At 39.6% G+C, this 17,954-nt stretch overlaps 1 protein-coding gene across 1 annotated transcript in view; it reads left to right on the plus strand.

Moving 5' to 3' along the window:
• The window catches only part of LOC102176103 (solute carrier family 22 member 9), a 48,524-nt gene continuing 30,796 nt past the window's right edge, over nt 227–17,954 (plus strand). The window contains exons 1-2 of the mRNA XM_005699832.3: nt 227–860; nt 1,841–1,944. Coding sequence (XP_005699889.3) covers nt 459–860; nt 1,841–1,944 — 506 coding nt within the window. The 5' untranslated portion in view covers nt 227–458. The remainder of the gene's footprint in view (nt 861–1,840; nt 1,945–17,954) is intronic.

Here is a 17,954-nt window from a genome sequence, read left to right on the forward strand (position 1 = left end):
AGTACTAACTGAGCAAAAATCTACTTTCACTTCTTTTCACACACAAAAAGTCATAAAGCACTTAACGTTTGAGTCTCACATATTTTGAAAAGGACTGTGCATACAATACAGAAGGTTATTTTAGTTTATTTACTAGAGAATCTACAAGTCAAAGTTCAATGCTACTTTGAATCTTGCTGGAAGAATTTTTACAAAGTAAACATGTAACAGATGTGATCATCAACTGCTAGAGTTACTCAGCAAATTATTTATCTCTAATAAATCGCTAATTACTTACCTGACCTTAAAACAACACGGAGAAACAGCTTCCACTATCCTGATGGAAGAGCCAGTTGAGGAGAAAGTGTGGCCAGGATCAACACACACTTAGGGTGACATTGCAGCTGGAAATATTTTTTCCCTTGAACTTTTCTAGATAGTCATTTTGCCTCCTTTTGAGGATCACCGGCTCATCCTTGATGGCCTTTCAGGACCTTCTGGATCAAGTTGGAGGCCTGGGGAGATTCCAGATCCTTCAGATGGTTTTCTTTTGTATCTCTAGCCTCATAGTGTACCCTCACATCCTACTGGAGAACTTCACTGCAGCCATCCCTGGTCATCGCTGCTGGGTCCACATCTTGGACAATGACACTGGTTCTGCTAATGACACTGGGACCCTCAGTCAAGATGCCCTCCTGAGAATCTCCATCCCACTGGACTCAAACCTGAGGCCAGAGAAGTGTCGTCGCTTCAGCCACCCCCAGTGGCAATTCCTTCACCTGAATGGGACCTTCCCCAACATGACTGACCTGGACACAGAGCCCTGTGTGGACGGCTGGATGTATGACCGAAGTTCCTTCTCCTCCACCATCGTAACTGAGGTAAGAGGCCCCATTTACCTCTTGTGAGTACATGATCTGGGTGTTTAGGGGTAACAGAATAATAAACATTCTTCTAGCCTTTAGTCACTAGGTAGGTGTTCATTCTTCATCCTTTCAGGAAATATCAATTACCTCTCTATTAAATGCCAGGCACCTACATTTTTAATGAGTCTGCTGTTGCTGCTGCTGCTAAGTCGCTTCAGTCGTGTCTGACTCTGTGCGACCCCATAGACAGCAGCCCACTGTCTAACAAATTCCAAAATAGAAATGAACCCTTCTATTATAGTACTTTTATTCTTGGGATGACCAAAGTCTAAACAAGTAATTTATGTAATGTGTTTAAAATATTATACCAGGTCAGTAATGTTCATCGTTTGATTGTATATTACAAATATTTATTAGACTGATGAAAAACTCCATTCCCAGACTATATTCTGGAGCAATCATATTACATCTACTGTAAAGTTCTAATTAGTAAAATTTTACATCTCCTCAAGTGAGTTCACTCTGTGGCCAAGACTGAGAACTGCTTAGTTTGATATAAACTAGAGATTATTAAAACCAACAGATTTAGAGTACACTTCCCTAAGGAAGTTATGTTTAAATGAGACCTGAACTAATGTAGAAAAAAAGAAGCTGAAGAGGGTGATAAAGGCCCAAAATATTGAACTTTGCAAGTTATATTAAGAAGTTTTGACCAGATTTCCACTGAGAGATTGTTTATTTTTTATTGGAGGAAAATTGCTTACAAAGTTGTGTTGGTTTCTGCCATACAACAATATGAATAAACCCTAAGTATGCATATTCCATTCCGTCTTGAATCTCCCTCCCACCTCCACATCCTACCCCTCTAGGTTGTCACAGAGCACTGGGTTGAGCTCCCCGCATTATATAGCTGTTTTCCACTAGCTATTTTACATATGGTAATGAGATTTTAAGCTGCTGTGAAGCTCTGCAGTGATGGTGTCCTTCTCTTTCAGTGGGACCTGGTATGTAAATCTCAGTCACTGATCTCAGTGGCTAAATTCCTAGTCATGAGTGGAATTCTGGTGGGAGGCATCATATATGGCTATTTATCAGACAGGTGAGTATCTCTCAATCATAGCTTTCTTTATTCTCAAGTACTTTCAGCTTATAAATTATACTTTCATTAAAGAAATATATATTTCAACTTAGTTTTCAGTTCAGTTCAGTTCAGTTCAGTCACTCAGTAGTGTCCGACTTTTTGCGACCCCATGAATCACAGCACGCCAGGCCTCCCTGCCCATCACCACCTCCCGGAGTTCACTCAGACTCATGTTCATCGAGTCAGTGATGCCATCCAGCCGTCTCATCCTCTGACCTTCTCCTCCTGCCCCCAATTCCTCCCACCATTAGAGTCTTTTCCAATGAGTCAACTCTTTGCATAAGGTGGCCAAAGTATTGGAGTTTCAGCTTTAGCATCAGGCCTTCCAAAGAAATCCCACGGCTGATCTCCTTCAGAATGGATTGGTTGGATTTCCTTGCAGTCCAAGGGACTCTCAAGAGTCTTCTTCAACACCACAGTTCAAAAGCATCAATTCTTCGGCGCTCAGCCTTCTTCACAGTCCAACTCTCACATCCATACAGGACCACAGGAAAAACCATAGCCTTGACTAGATGGACCTTAGTCAGCAAAGTAATGTCTATGCTTTCGAATAAGCTATCTAGGTTGGTCATAACTTTTCTTCCAAGGAGTAAGCATCTTTTAATTTCATGGCTGCAGTTTTATGAAGCATCAATCATAACAATTGAGAAGTCTTTTATTTAACTTTGTTTTTTTTTATTGTCTTCTTCTTCTCTCTCTCTCTCTCTTTTTTTTTTTTTTTTACTTTATTTTGCTTTACAATACTGTATTGGTTTTGCCATACATTGACAAAATCCGCCACGGGTGTACATAAGTTCCAAATCCTGAACCCCCCCTCCCACCTACCACCCCATATCATCTCTCTGGATCATCCCCATGCACCAGCTCCAAGCATCCTGTATCCTGTATCGAACATAGACTGGCGATTTGTTTCTTACCATAGTATATATGTTTCAATGCCATTCTCCCAAATCATCCCACCCTCTCCCTCTCCCACAGAGTCTAAAAGTCCGTTCTATACATCTGTGTCTCTTTTGCTGTCTCGCATACAGGGTTATCATTACCATCTTTCTAAATTTCATATATATGTGTTAGTACACTGTATTGGTGTTTTTCTTTCCAGCTTACTTCACTCTGTATAATCGGCTCCAGTTTCACCCACCTCATTAGAACTGATTCAAATGTATTCTTTTTAATGGCTGAGTAATACTCCATTGTGTATATGTACCACAGCTTTCTTATCCATTCATCTGCTGATGGACATCTAGGTTGTTTCCATGTCCTGGCTATTATAAACAGTGCTGCAATGAACACCGGGGTACATGTGTCTCTTTCAATTCTGGTTTCCTCGGTGTGTATGCCAAGCAGTGGGATTGCTGGGTCATAAGGCAGTTCTATTTGCAATTTTTTAACGAATCTCCACACTGTTCTCCATAGTGGCTATACTAGTTTGCATTCCCACCAACAGGGTAAGAGGGTTTCCTTTTCTCCACACCCTCTCCAGCATTTATTGCTTGTAGAATTTTGGATCACTGCCATTCTGACTGGCGTGAAATGGTACTTCATTGTGGTTTTGATTTGCATTTCTCTGAAAATGAGTGATGTTGAGCATCTTTTCATGTGTTTGTTAGCCATCCATATGTCTTCTTTGGAGAAATGTCTATTTAGTTCTTTGGCCCATTTTTTGATAGGGTCATTTATTTTTCTGGACTTGATCTGCAGGAGTTGCTTGTATATTTTTGAGATTAGTTGTCAGTTGCTTCATTTGCTATTATTTTCTCCCATTCAGAAGGCTGTCTTTTCACCTTGCTTATGGTTTCCTTTGTTTTGCAGAAGCTTTTAATTTTAATTAGATCCCATTTGTTTATTTTTGCTTTTATTCCAGTATTCTGGGAGGTGGATCATAGAGGATCCTGCTGTGACTTATGTCAGAGAGTGTTTTGCCTATGTTCTCCTCTAGGAGTTTTATAGTTTCTGGTCTTACATTTAGATCTTTAATCCATTTTGAGTTTATTTTTGTGTATGGTGTTAGAAAGTATTCTAGTTTCATTCTTTTACAAGTGGTTGACCAGTTTTCCCAGCACCACTTGTTAAAGAGATTGTCTTTAATCCACTGTATATTCTTGCCTCCTTTGTCTAAGATAAGGTGTCCATAGGTGTGTGGATTTATCTCTGGGCTTTCTATTTTGTTCCATTGATCTATATTTCTGTCTTTATGCCAGTACCATACTGTCTTGATGACTGTGGCTTTGTAGTAGAGCCTGAAGTCAGGCAGGTTGATGCCTCCAGTTCCATTCTTCTTTCTCAAGATTGCTTTGGCTCTTCGAGGTTTTTTGTATTTCCATACAAATTGTGAAATTATTTGTTCTAGCTCTGTGAAAAATACCGCTGGTAGCTTGATAGGGATTGCATCGAATCTGTAGATTGCTTTGGGTAGTATGCTCATTTTCACTATATTGATTCTTCCGATCCATGAACACGGTATATTTCTCCATCTATTAGTGTCCTCTTTGATTTCTTTCACTAGTGTTTTATAATTTTCTATATATAGGTCTTTAGTTTCTTTATGTAGATATATTCTTAAGTATTTTATTCTTTTCGTTGCAATGGTGAATGAAATTGTTTCCTTAATTTCTCTTTCTATTTTCTCATTACTAGTGTATAGGAATGCAAGGGATTTCTGTGTGTTGATTTTGTCTCCTGCAACTTAACTATATTCATTGATTAGCTCTAGTAATTTTCTGGTGGAGTCTTTAGGGTTTTCTATGTAGAGGATCATGTCATCTGCAAACAGTGAGAGTTTTGCTTCTGCTTTTCCAATTTGGATTCCTTTTATTTCTTTTTCTACTCTGATTGCTGTGGCCAAAACTTCCAGAACTATGTTGAATAGTAGCAGTGAAAGTGGGCACCCTTGTCTTGTTCCTGACTTTAGGGGAAATGCTTTCAATTTTTCACCATTGAGGATAATGTTTGCTGTGGGTTTGTCATAGATAGCTTTTATTATGTTGAGATATGTTCCTTCTATTCCTGCTTTCTGGAGAGTTTTTATCATAAATGGATGTTGAATTTTGTCAAAGGCCTTCTCTGCATCTATTGAGACAATCATATGGCTTTTATTTTTCAATTTGTTTATGTGGTGTATTACACTGATTGATTTGTGGATATTGAAGAATCCTTGCATCCCTGGGATAAAGGCCACTTGGTCATGGTGTATGATCTTTTTAATGTGTTGTTGGATTCTGATTGCTAGAATTTTGTTAAGGATTTTTGCATCTATGTTCATCAGTAATATTGGCTTGTAGTTTTCTTTTTTGGTGGCATCTTTGTCAGGTTTTGGTATTGGGGTGATGGTGTTCTCATAGAATGAGTTTGGAAGTTTACCTTCCTTTGCAATTTTCTGGAAGATTTTGAGTAGGATAGGTGTTAGCTCTTCTCTAAATTTTTGGTAGAATTCAGCTGTGAAGCCTTCTGGACCTGGGCTATGTTTGCTGGAAGATTTCTGATTACAGTTTCCATTTCCATGCTTGTGATGTTTCTGTTAAGATTGTCTATTTCTTCCTGGTTCAGTTTTGGAAAGTTGTACTTTTCTAAGAATTTGTCCATTTCTTCCACGTTGTCCATTTTATTGGCACATAATTGCTGATAGTAGTCTCTCATGATCCTTTGTATTTCTGTGTTGTCTGTTGTGATCTCTCCATTTTCATTTCTAATTTTATTGATTTGATTTTTCTCCCTTTGTTTCTTGATGAGTCTGGCTAATGGTTTGTCAATTTTATTTATCCTGTCAAAGAACCAGCTTTTGGCTTTGTTGATTTTTGCTATGGTCTCTTTTGTTTCTTTTGCATTTATTTCTGCCCTAATTTTTAAGATTTCTTTCCTTCTGCTAACTCTAGAGTTCTCCATTTCTTCCTTTTCTAGTTGCTTTAGGTGTAGAGTTAGGTTATTTTTTTTTCTTGTTTCTTGAGGTATGCCTCTATTGCTATGAACTTTCTTCTTAGCACTGCTTTTATAGTGTCCCACAGGTTTCGGGTTGTTGTGTTTTCATTTTCATTTATTTCTATGCATAATTTGATTTCTTTTTTTATTTCTTCTGTGATTTGTTGGTTATTCAAAGCATGTTGTTCAGCCTCCATATGTTGGAATTTTTAATAGTTTTTCTCCTGTAATTGAGATCTAATCTTAATGCATTATGGTCAGAAAAGATGCTTGGAATGATTTCAATTTTTTTTAATTTATCAAGCTTAGATTTATGGCCCAGGATGTTATCTATCCTGGAGAAGGTTCCGTGAGCACTTGAGGAAAAGGTGAAATTCATTGTTTTGGGGTGAAATGTCCTATAGATATCAATTAGGTCTAACTGGTCTATTGTATCATTTAAAGTTTGCATCTTTGTTTATTTTCTGTTTAGTTGGTCTGTCCATAGATATGAGTGGGGTATTAAAGTCTTCCACTATTACTGTGTTATTGTTAATTTCCCCTTTCATACTTGTTTTGTCTTAGATATTGCGGTGCTCCTATGTTGGGTGCACATATATTTATAATTGTTATATCTTCTTCTTGGATTGATCCTTTAATCATTATGTAGTGGCCTTCTTTGTTTCTTTTCACAGCCTTTGTTTTAAAGTCTATTTTATCGGATATGAGTATTGCTATTCCTGCTTTCTTTTTGTCTCTATTTGCATGGAATATCTTTTCCCAGCCCTTCACTTTCAGTCTGTATGTGTCCCTTGTTTTGAGGTGGGTCTCTTGTAGGCAGCATATATAGGGGTCTTATTTTTGTATCCATTCAGCCAGTCTTTGCCTTTTGGTTGGGATTTCAATCCATTTAGGTTTAAGGTAATTATTGATGAGTATGGTCTCGTTGCCATTTACTTTATTGTTTTGGGTTCAGGTTTATATGCCCTTTTTGTGTTTCCTGTCTAGAGAACATCCTTTAGCATTTGTTGGAGAGCTGTTTTGGTGGTGCTGAATTCTCTCAGCTTTTGCTTGTCTGGAATGCATTTGATTTCTCCTTCATATTTGAATGAGATCCTTGCTGGGTACAGTAATCTGGGCTGTAGGTTATTTTCTTTCATCACTTTAAGTATGTCTTTCCATTCCCTCCTGGCCTGAAGAGTTTCTATTGAAAGATCAGCTGTTATCCTTATGGGAATCCCCTTGTGCATTATTTGTTGTTTTTCCCTTGCTGCTTTTAATATTTGTTCTTTGTGTTTGATCTTTGTTAATTTGATTAATATATGTCTTGGGGTGTTTTGCCTTGGGTTTATCCTGTTTGAAACTCTCTGAGTTTCTTGGACTAGGGTGATTATTTCTTTCCCCATTTTAGGGAAGTTTCCAACTATTATCTCCTCAAGTATTTTCTCATGGTCTTTCTTTTGGTCTTCTTCTGGGACTCCTATAATTCGAATGTTGGAGCGTTTCATATTGTCCTGGAGGTCTCTGAGGTTGTCCTCATTTCTTTTAATTCGTTTTTCTTTTTTCCTCTCTGATTCATTTATTGCTACCATTCTATCTTCTATTTCACTAATCCTATCTTCTGCCTCCTATATTCTACTATTTGTTGCCTCCAGAGTGTTTCTGATCTCATTTATTGCATTATTCATTATATATTGACTCTTTTTTATTTCTTCTAGGTCCTTGTTAAACCTTTCTTGCATCTTCTCAATCCTTGTCTCTTGGCTATTTATCTGTGATTTCATTTTGATTTCAAGATTTTGGATCATTTTCACTATCATTATTCGGAATTCTTTCTCAGGTAGATTCCCTATCTCTTCCTCTTTTGTTTGGTTTGGTGGGCATTTCTCCTGTTCCTTTACCTGCTGGGTATTCCTCTGTCTCTTCATCTTGATTATATTGCTGCATTTGGGGTGGCCGTTCTGTATTCTGGGAATTTGTGGAGTTCTCTTTATTATGGAGTTTCCTCACTGTTGGTGGGGTTGTATCAGTGGCTTGTCAAGGTTTCTTGGTTAGGGAAGCTTGTGTCGGAGTGGGAGTAACTTGAGCTGCCTGTATATTGAAGCTCAGGGGTGTGTTCCTGTGTTGCTGGAGAATTTGTGTGGTATGTCTTGCTCTGGAACTTGTTGACCCTTGGGTGGTGCTTGGTTTCAGTGTAGGTATGGGGGCATTTGATGAGCTCCTGTCGATTAATGTTCCCTGGATTCAGGAGTTCTCTGATGTTCTCAGGATTTGGACTTAAGCCTCCTGCTTCTGGTTTTCAGTTTTATTTTTACAGTAGCCTCAAGACTTTTCCATCTATAAAGCACCGATGATAGAACATCTAGGTTAAAGATGAAAAGTTTCTCCACATTGAGGGACACCCAGAGAGGTTCACTGAGTTGCATGGAGAAGAGAAGAGGGAGGGGGTAGTTAGAGGTGACTGGAATGAGATGAGGTGGGATCAAAAGAGGAGAGAGCAAGCTAGTCAGTAATCACTTCCTTATGTGCGCTCCTCAGTCTGGACCGCTCAGAGATGTTCACGGACTTATACAGAGAAGAGGAGATGGAGGAAGGAGACAGAGGTGGCCAGGAGGATAAAAGAGGGAAATGAAAAGGAGAGAGACAGATCCAGCCAGTAACCAGTTTCCTAAGTGTTCTCCATTGTCTGGAACACACAGAGATTTACAGAGTTGGGTAGAGAAGAGAAGGGGGAGGGAGGAGACAGAGACAACCTGGTGGAGAAAAAGGAGAGTCCAAAGGAGGAGTGGTCAAGCCAGTAGTCTCGCTCTCAGGTAAAATTGGGTACTGAAGATTGGGTTTTTAAATGTACAAAATTGACAACAAATACCAAAAAGCAAAGATTAAAAATCTAGAGTAGAGGTTGGATTTTCAAAAATACAATATTAAAGAAAAGAAGAACAAGAAGAAAGAAAAAAAAGTCACGAGAATTATTAAAAAACAACAACCACAAAAAATACATGTATACGGCATTTGCTTTAAAAATAGGGTCTTTTTTTTGAACAGTGATAGTAGGTTATAAAAATTAAAATTAAAGGAGAAATAGAGGACTTAAAATTTTTTTAAAGTTTAAAAAAAAGGAGAAGAAAAAGAAAAGAAGAAACAATCAAACAACAATATCAACAACAACAACAACAAAAGAGAGAATGGTCATAAAAATAATAAAGATATTTTTGAGACTTTCTCTGGTGTTGTGGGCAGTGTGGGGTCACTTCCAAGGCAGTCCCCTCTGTTTAGCTTCTTCTGTTTGCTGGTCTCTTCAGTGTCTGATTTCCACCCTGACACATGGGGGCAGTGGTGGACACTATTTTTTTTTTAGGCTCACTTGTTCAGTCGTGCTGTGGGGAGGGAGGGATGCTGCAAACAAATAGCCCTGGAATGTGCTCACAGTGTCTCAGCCACACTGGGCATGCCCCTGCACATGGAGCGCACCACTCAGGCTCTACGTTGCTCCTCTGGGAACCATCTGAGGCCGGCCCTAGGCTTCATGCACCTCCCTGGTCTAAGCTGCTCAGGCTCGGCTCTCAGGTAGCCCTCACAGGCGCAGATTCGGCTGGGCCTGCGTTTTGTGCCCTTCCCAGGACCGAGTAGCTCAGGTGTTTGGCGAGCGCGGTCGCTGCGACTTATCGCCTTTCCCTGCTGCTCAGTGTTCTGGGTGGACCGCTGGCGCCCTTGTCAGGCAGATGGTGACTGTCCAGAACCCCCAGAAGTCTTAGTCAGCAAAGAAGCCAGCTTGCAGTTTGGTAGGTAAAGTCTCTCCGGGGCTGCAATTGCCCCCTTCCAGCCCTTACGGCTCTGGCTGCCTGTCACTGGCGGGGGATGGTCTGCAGCTGGCTATTTCTGTTCCGTCCTTTGTTCTGTGTGTGGTCCTGGCGGTGTCTTATGTTAGAGCTTTTTGTGTGGTAGCTATCCCACAGTCTGGTATGCTAGCCCAAGTTAGTTCGCTCTGGTTACATTCGGGGCATTCCAGCCTGATTCTTAAAAAGCACTGCCGCCCACGCCTCCCTGCCCAGCCCCCACTTGCTAGTGGCAGATGCAGGCATCTGTGCTGCTTCTCCACTGGGGGAGTTACCACTGGGCTCATAATCTGTTGATTTTAATTATTCATTTATTTTTCTTCCCTGTTATGTTGCCCTCTGTGTTTCCAAGGCTCGCCACAGACTCGGCAGTGAGAGTGTTTCCTGGTGTTTGGAAACGTCTCTCTTTTTAAGACTCCCTTCCTGGGACGGGACTCCCTTCCTGGGACGGGACTCCCTTCCTGGGAAGGAGCTCCCTCTCTACCTCCTTTGTCTCTTTTTTCATCTTTTATATTTTTCCTACCTGTTTTTGAAGACAATGATCTGCTTTTCTGGGTGCCTGATGTCCTCTGCCAGCATACAGAAGTTGTTTTGTAGAGTTTACTCAGCGTTGAAATGTTGTTTTGATGAATTTGTGGGGGAGAAAGTGGTCTCCCTGTCCTATTCCTCTGCCATCTTAGGACAGCCCCCTTTTATTTAACTTTGAATAATCATTGTGTCCATATAGTTAAATATTCAAAAAATTGCAACAAAAAGAATACTTATTACAATTACTTCAGTATTACAAATACTTCAGTATTCTTGCCTTGAGAACCCCATGAATAGTACAAAAAGGCAAAAATGTAGGACACTGAAAGATGAATTCACCAGGTCAGTAGGTGCCCAATATGCTACTGGAGATCAGTGGAGAACTAACTCGAGAAAGAATGAAGAGATGGAGCCAAAGCAAAAGCAACACCCAGTTGTGGATGTGACTGATGATAGAAGCAAGGTCCAATGCTGTAAACAGCAATATTGCATAGGAACCTGGAATGTTAGGTCCATGAATCAAGGCACATTGAAAGTGGCCAAACAGGAGATGGCAAGAGTGAACATTGACATTTTAGGAATCAGCGAACTAAAATGGAATGGAATGGGTAAATTTAACTCACATGACCATTATATCTGCTACTGTGGGCAGGAATTCCTTGGAAGATATGGAGTAGCCATCATAGTCAACAAAAGAGTCTGAAATGCAGTACTTGAATGCAGTCTCAAAAACAACAGAATGATCTCTGTTTTTTTCCAAGGCAAACCATTCAATAGCACAGTAATCTAAGTCTATGCCCTGGCCAGTAATGCTGAAGATGCTGAAGTTGAACGGTTCTGTGAAAACCTACAAGACCTTTTAGAACTAATACCCCCAAAAGATGTCCTTTTCATTACAGGGGACGGGAATGCAAAAGTAGGAAGTCAAGAAACACCTGGAGTAACAGGCAAATTTGGCCTTTGAGTATAGAATGAAGCAGGGCAAAGGCTAATAGAGTTCTGCCAAGAGAATGCACTAGTCATAGCAAAAACCCTCTTCCAACAACACAAGAGAAGACTCTACACATGGACATCACCAGATGGCTAACGCCAAAATCAGATTGATTATATTCTTTGCAGCCAAAGATAGAGAAGCTCTATACAGTCAGCAAGAACAAGACTGGGAGCTGACTGTGGCTCAGATCATGAACTACTTACTGCCAAATTGAAGAAAGTAGAGAAAACCACTAGACATTTACCTGTGACCTAAGTCAAATCCCTTATGATTATACAGTGGAAGTGAGAAATAGATTTAAGGGACTAGATCTGATGGACAGAGTGCCTGATGAACAATGGATGGAGGTTTGTGACCTTCTACAGGAGACAGGGATCAAGACCATCCCCAAGAAAAAGAAAAGCAAAAAGTGAAATGGCTGTCTGAGGAGGCCTTACAGATAGCTGTGAAAAGAAAAGTGAAAAGCAAAGAAGAAAAGGAAAGATATACCCATTTGAATGCAGAGTTCGAAAAAACAGCAAGGAGAGATAAGAAAGCCTCAGTGATCAATGCAAAGAAATAGAGGAAAACAACAGAATAGGAAAGATTAGAGATCTCTTCAAGAAAACTAGAGATACCAAGGGAACATTTCATGCAAAGATAGGCTCAATAAAGAACAGAAATGGTATGGACCTAACAGAAGCAGAAGATATTAAGAAGAAGTGGCAAAAATACACAGAAGAACTATACAAAAAAGATCTTCATGACCCAGATAGTCACGATGGTGTGATCACTCACCTAGAGCAAGACATCCTGGAATGTGAAGTCAAGTGGGCCTTAGGAAGTATCACTATGAACAAAGCTAGTGGAGGTGATGGAATTCCAGTTGAGCTATTTCAAATCCTGAAAGATGATGCTGTGAAAGTGCTGCACTCAATATGCCAGCAAACTTGGAAAACTCAGTAGTGGCCGCAGGACTGGAAAAGGTCAGTTTTCATTCCAATCCCAAAGAAAGGCAATGCCAAAGAATGTTCAAACTACCGCACAATTGCACTCATCTCACACGCTAGCAAAATAATGCTCAAAATCCTCCTGCTGAAGCCAGACTTCAGCAATATGTGAAATGTGAACTTCCAGATGTTCAAGCTGGATTTAGAAGAGGCAGAGAAACCAGAGACCAAATTGCCAACATCTGCTGGATCATCAAAAAAGCAATAGAGTTCCAGAAAAACATCTATTTCTGCTTTATTGACTATGCCAAAGCCTTTGACTGTGTGGATCACAATAACCTGTGGAAAATTCTGAAAGAGATGGGAATACCAGAGCACCTGACCTGCCTCTTGAGAAACCTGTATGCAGGTCAGGAAGCAACAGTTAAAACTGGACATGGGCCAACAGACTGATTCCAAATCGGAAAAGGAGTATGTCAAGCTGTATATTGTCACCCTGCTTATTTAACTTTTATGCAGAGTACATCATGAGAAACGCTGGGTTGGAAGAAGCACAAGCTGGAATCAAGATTGCCGGGAGAAATATCAATAACCTCAGATATGCAGATGACACCACTCTAATGGCAGAAAGTGAAGAAGAACTAAAGGGCCTCTTGATGAAAGTGAAACAGGAGAGTGGAAAAGTGGGCTTAAAGCTCGACATTCAGAAAACGAAGATCATGGCATCCAGTCCCATCACTTCATGGGAAATAGATGGAGAAACAGTGGAAACAGTGGCTGCCTTTATTTTGTTGGGCTGCAAAATCACTGCAGACGGTGATTGCAGCCATGAAATTAAAAGACGCTTACTCCTTGGAAGGGAAGTTATGATCAACCTAGATAACATATTCAAAAGCAGAGACATTACTTTGCCAACAAAGGTCCTTCTAGTCAAGGCTATGGTTTTTCCAGTGGTCATGTACGGATGTGAGAGTTGGACTGTGAAGAAAGCTGAACGCCAAAGAATTGATGCTTTTGAACTGTGGTGTTGGAGAAGATCTTGAGAGTCCCTTGGACCGCAAGGAGATCGAACCAGTCCATCCTAAAGGAGATCAGTCCTGGGTGTTCATTGGAAGGACTGATGCTGAAGCTGAGACTGGAATACTTTGGCCACCTGATGTGAAGAGCTGACTCATTTGAAAAGACCCTGATGCTGGGAAAGAATGAGGGCGGGAGAAGAAGGGGACGACAGAGGATGAGATGGTTGGATGGCATCACCAAGTCAATGGACATGAGTTTGGGTAATCTCTGGGAGTTAGTGATGTACAGGGAGGCCTGGCGTGCTGTGGTCCATAGGGTTGCTAACAGTCGGACACAACAGAGCAACTGAACTGAATTGAACGGTATTACAATTACAATATTGTAGGACTTACGTAATTGCCCCAGGGATATAGATACACAAATGGAGAATTAACCAGTGTGATAAATGCCATTTTGTCAACACTAAGTTCTGCATACAAGATACAGAAGCAACATCTCCATCAGACCTGGAAGCGTTTCTGGACAGAATTTAGAGAGGGAATGCCATAACATGTAATTTGGAAATTAACAGCTATCTATGGGAACAAAAAGAAGATGTTCCATGACATGGGATTCCACTTCTTTGCAGACATCTTATGGCTAAAAGTGTTTTTATCCTTGGCCATGAGTATTGTATTGATTTGTTCCTAAGCTCTGTTAGCTGAATGGTTATGGATGCTCAGAGAATGGTCATCACATCATAGTTGCCCATGTGTGATGGGTATAAATCCTATTAAACTAAACATATGGGTAAACAGCAATGTGTCATTAGTGGTCTATTGAAAAAGTATGCCATAATTTTGATTTTTGCAAAAACAGTTCTCTAAAGATAACTTTGACAACCATACAATTAATCCAATAACTGCTGTTTCTTTTTTTTTTCCTTGTTTTTTTTTTATTTTAAATTTATTTATTTATTTATTTTTTCTTAAAATTTTAAAATCTTTAATTCTTACATGCATTCCCAAACATGAACCCCCCTCCCACCTCCCTCCCCATAACATCTCTCTGGGTCATCCCCATGCACCAGCTCCAAGCATGCTGTATCCTGCATCAGACATAGACTGGCGATTCAATTCTTACATGAGAGTATACATGTTAGAATGTCATTCTCCCAAATCATCCCACCCTCTCCCTCTCCCTCTGAGTCCAAAAGTCCATTATACACATCTGTGTCTCTTTCCCTGTCTTGCATACAGGGTCGTCATTGCCATCTTCCTAAATTCCATATATATGTGTTAGTATACTGTATTGGTGTTTTTCTTTCTGGCTTACTTCACTCTGTATAATCGGCTCCAGTTTCATCCATCTCATCAGAACTGATTCAAATGAATTCTTTTTAATGGCTGAGTAATACTCCATTGTGTATATGTACCACTGCTTTCTTATCCATTCATCTGCTGATGGACATCTAGGTTGTTTCCATGTCCTAGCTATTATAAACAGTGCTGCGATGAACATTGGGGTACGTGTGTCTCTTTCAATTCTGGTTTCCTCAGTGTGTATGCCCAGCAGTGGGATTGCTGGGTCATAAGGTAGTTCTATTTGCAATTTTTTAAGGAATCTCCACACTGTTCTCCATAGTGGCTGTACCAGTTTGCATTCCCACCAACAGTGTAGGAGGGTTCCCTTTTCTCCACACCCTCTCCAGCATTTATTGCTTGCAGATTTTTGGATCGCAGCCATTCTGACTGGTGTGAAGTAAACTACAGGCCAATATCACTGATGAACATAGATGCAAAAATCCTCAACAAAATTCTAGCAATCAGAATCCAACAACACATTAAAAAGATCATACACCATGACCAAGTGGGCTTTATCCCAGGGATGCAAGGATTCTTCAATATCCGCAAATCAATCAATGTAATTCACCACATTAACAAATTGAAAAATAAAAACCATATGATTATCTCAATAGATGCAGAGAAGGCCTTTGACAAAATTCAACATCCATTTATGATAAAAACTCTCCAGAAAGCAGGAATAGAAGGAACATACCTCAACATAATAAAAGCTATCTATGACAAACCCACAGCAAACATTATCCTCAATGGTGAAAAATTGAAAGCATTTCCCCTAAAGTCAGGAACAAGACAAGGGTGTCCACTTTCACTGCTGTTTCAATATCTTTAAGTCCTGTGACAGTACTTCTTCTGAAATAGACAATCATTGCCACCACTGAAGTATGTCTCCCACAGACACATTGGAGAACTGAGGAGAGTCTTATCACCCATCTGCATAATGGTAACTGTTGCTCAGCTAAAAACTATGAAACTGGAATTAGTGAAGCTCAGTCGTGTCTGACTCTTGCAATCCCATGGACTATACAGTCCATGGAATTCTCCAGGCCAGAATACTGGAGTGGGTAGCCTTTCCCTTCTCCAGAGGACCTTCCCAACCCAGGGGTCAAACCCAGGTCTCCCACATTGCAGGCAGATTCTTTACCAGCTGAGCCACAAAGGGAGCCCAAGAATACTGGAGTGGGTAGCCTATCCCTTCTCCAGCGGATCTTCCCGACCCAGGAATCAAACTGGGGTCTCCTGCATTGCAGGCGAATTCTTTAACAACTGAGCTATGAGGGAAGCCCCTATGAAATTGGAATATATCATAATAAATGTAAATTTGAAAACAGCTCAGAATCAGAGTACTCACTTTCAACAAACCTGTAACCCAGGCATCTGTGAAAATGTCATGAGAAAATGCAGAGATCAATATTCTTATTGAGTTATAATTGACAGATACAACTATATATATTTATAGTGTACATGATGTTTTGACATACGAATACAATATGAGCTACATTACTTGTATGTATTGAATTGGTCATACTCTTTTTATCCTTCTTTACGTTAATGTGATGTATCACATTAATGATTGTGTATGTTGAACTATTCTTGCATCCCAGGGATAAATCCCACTTCCCACTTTATCAGTTCAGTTCAGTTCACTTCAGTCACTCAGTTGTGTCCAACTATTTGTGACCCCATGGACTGCAGCACACCAGGCTTACCTGTCCATCACCAACTCCCAGAGCTTGCTCAAACTCATATCCATAGAGTCAGTGATGGCATCCAACCATCTCATCTTCTGCATCCCCTTCTCCTCCTGCCTTCAATCTTTCCCAGCACCAGGGTCTTTTCCAATGAGTCAGTTCTTCACATCAGGTGGCCAAAGTATTGGAGCTTCAGCTTCAGCATCAGTCCTTCCAATGAATATTCAGGACTGATTTCCTTTAAGATTGACAGGTTTGATCTCACTGTCCAAGGGATTCTCAAGATCTTCTCCAACACCACAGTTCAAAAGCATCAATTCTTAGGCACTCAGCTTTCTTTATGGTCCAACTCTCACATCCATACATGACTACTGGCAAAACTGTAGCTTTGACTAGATGGACATTTTCAGCAAAGTAATGTTTCTGCTTTTTAATATGCTAAGTTTGTTATAGCTTTTCTTCCAAGGAGCTAGCACCTTTTAATTTCATGGCTATAATCACCATATGCAGTGATTTCGGAGCTCAAGAAAATAAAGTCTGCCACTGTTTCCATTGTTTCCCCATCTATTTGTCATGAAATGATGGGACTGGATGCATGATCTTAGTTTTTTGAATGTTGCATTTTAAGCCAGTTTTTTCACTCTCCTCGTTCACTTTCATCAAGAGGCTCTTTGGTTCCTCCCACTTTATCAGGGTGTATGATTCTTTAAGTGTACCATTAAATTAAGCTTGCTAATATTTTGTTGCTTCATGATTGGTTCTTAGTAGGTTGTATGTTTCTGAAATTTATCCATTCCTTAAAGGCCATCCAATTTGTTAGCATATAATTATTTGTAGTACATGCTTATGATTCTTTGTATTTCTGTGGTATCAGTTTTAATGTTTCCTCTCATTTCTGATTTTATTCATTTGAGTCGTCTCAATGAAGAAGTCTAGTTTTTGGTCAGTCTAGCTAATAGTTTGTCAATTTTGTTGATTAAAAAAAATGGCTTCATTGATATTTTATATTTTCTAATCTCTATTTTATTTATCTCTGCTCTGATCTTTGTTACTTCCTTCCTCTGCTAGCTTTAAGTTTAGTTTCCTGGTTCCTTGAGGTGTAAAGTTGGGGTGCTAATTTGAGTTCTCTCTTTTTTAACATAGGAATTTATTTTTATAAATTGTGTTTAAAATTGTTTTAAAATGATTTTGCTGCATTCCATGGCTTTTTTTATGTTGTACTTGCCTTTTCCTTGGTATCATATTTTTGTTTCTCTTTTGATTTCTTCTTTGATCCATTGATTGTCCTGGAGAGTGCTGTTTAATTTCATCATGTTTGTGAATTTTCAGTTTCCTTTTGTTATTAATTTCAAATTTTATAATAAATAACTTCCAATTTCCAAAGAGGTTGGAAAAGATACTCGATATAATTTTGTTGTTGTTTAGTTGCTAAGTCATGTCCGACTCTGAGACCCCATAGACTGTAGCACACCAGGCTTCCCTGTCCTTCACCCTTCCAGATATGATTGCAATCTTCTTAAATTTGTTAAAGCTTATTTCACGACCTAACTTATGATCTATCTTTTATGTGCACTTGAAAAGTATGTATATTCTGCGATTGTTACATGGGATGTTCTATATATTCTATTAAGTTCCTTTAATCTAAAGTGTACTTCATATTTTCTATTTCTTCCTGGTTTATTTTTAGGAGACTACTCCTGTCTAAGAATTTATCCATTTCCTCCAGGTTGTCCATT

The sequence above is a fragment of the Capra hircus genome, chromosome 29 (assembly GCF_001704415.2).
Source record: "Capra hircus breed San Clemente chromosome 29, ASM170441v1, whole genome shotgun sequence".
NCBI classification, from domain to species: domain Eukaryota; kingdom Metazoa; phylum Chordata; class Mammalia; order Artiodactyla; family Bovidae; genus Capra; species Capra hircus.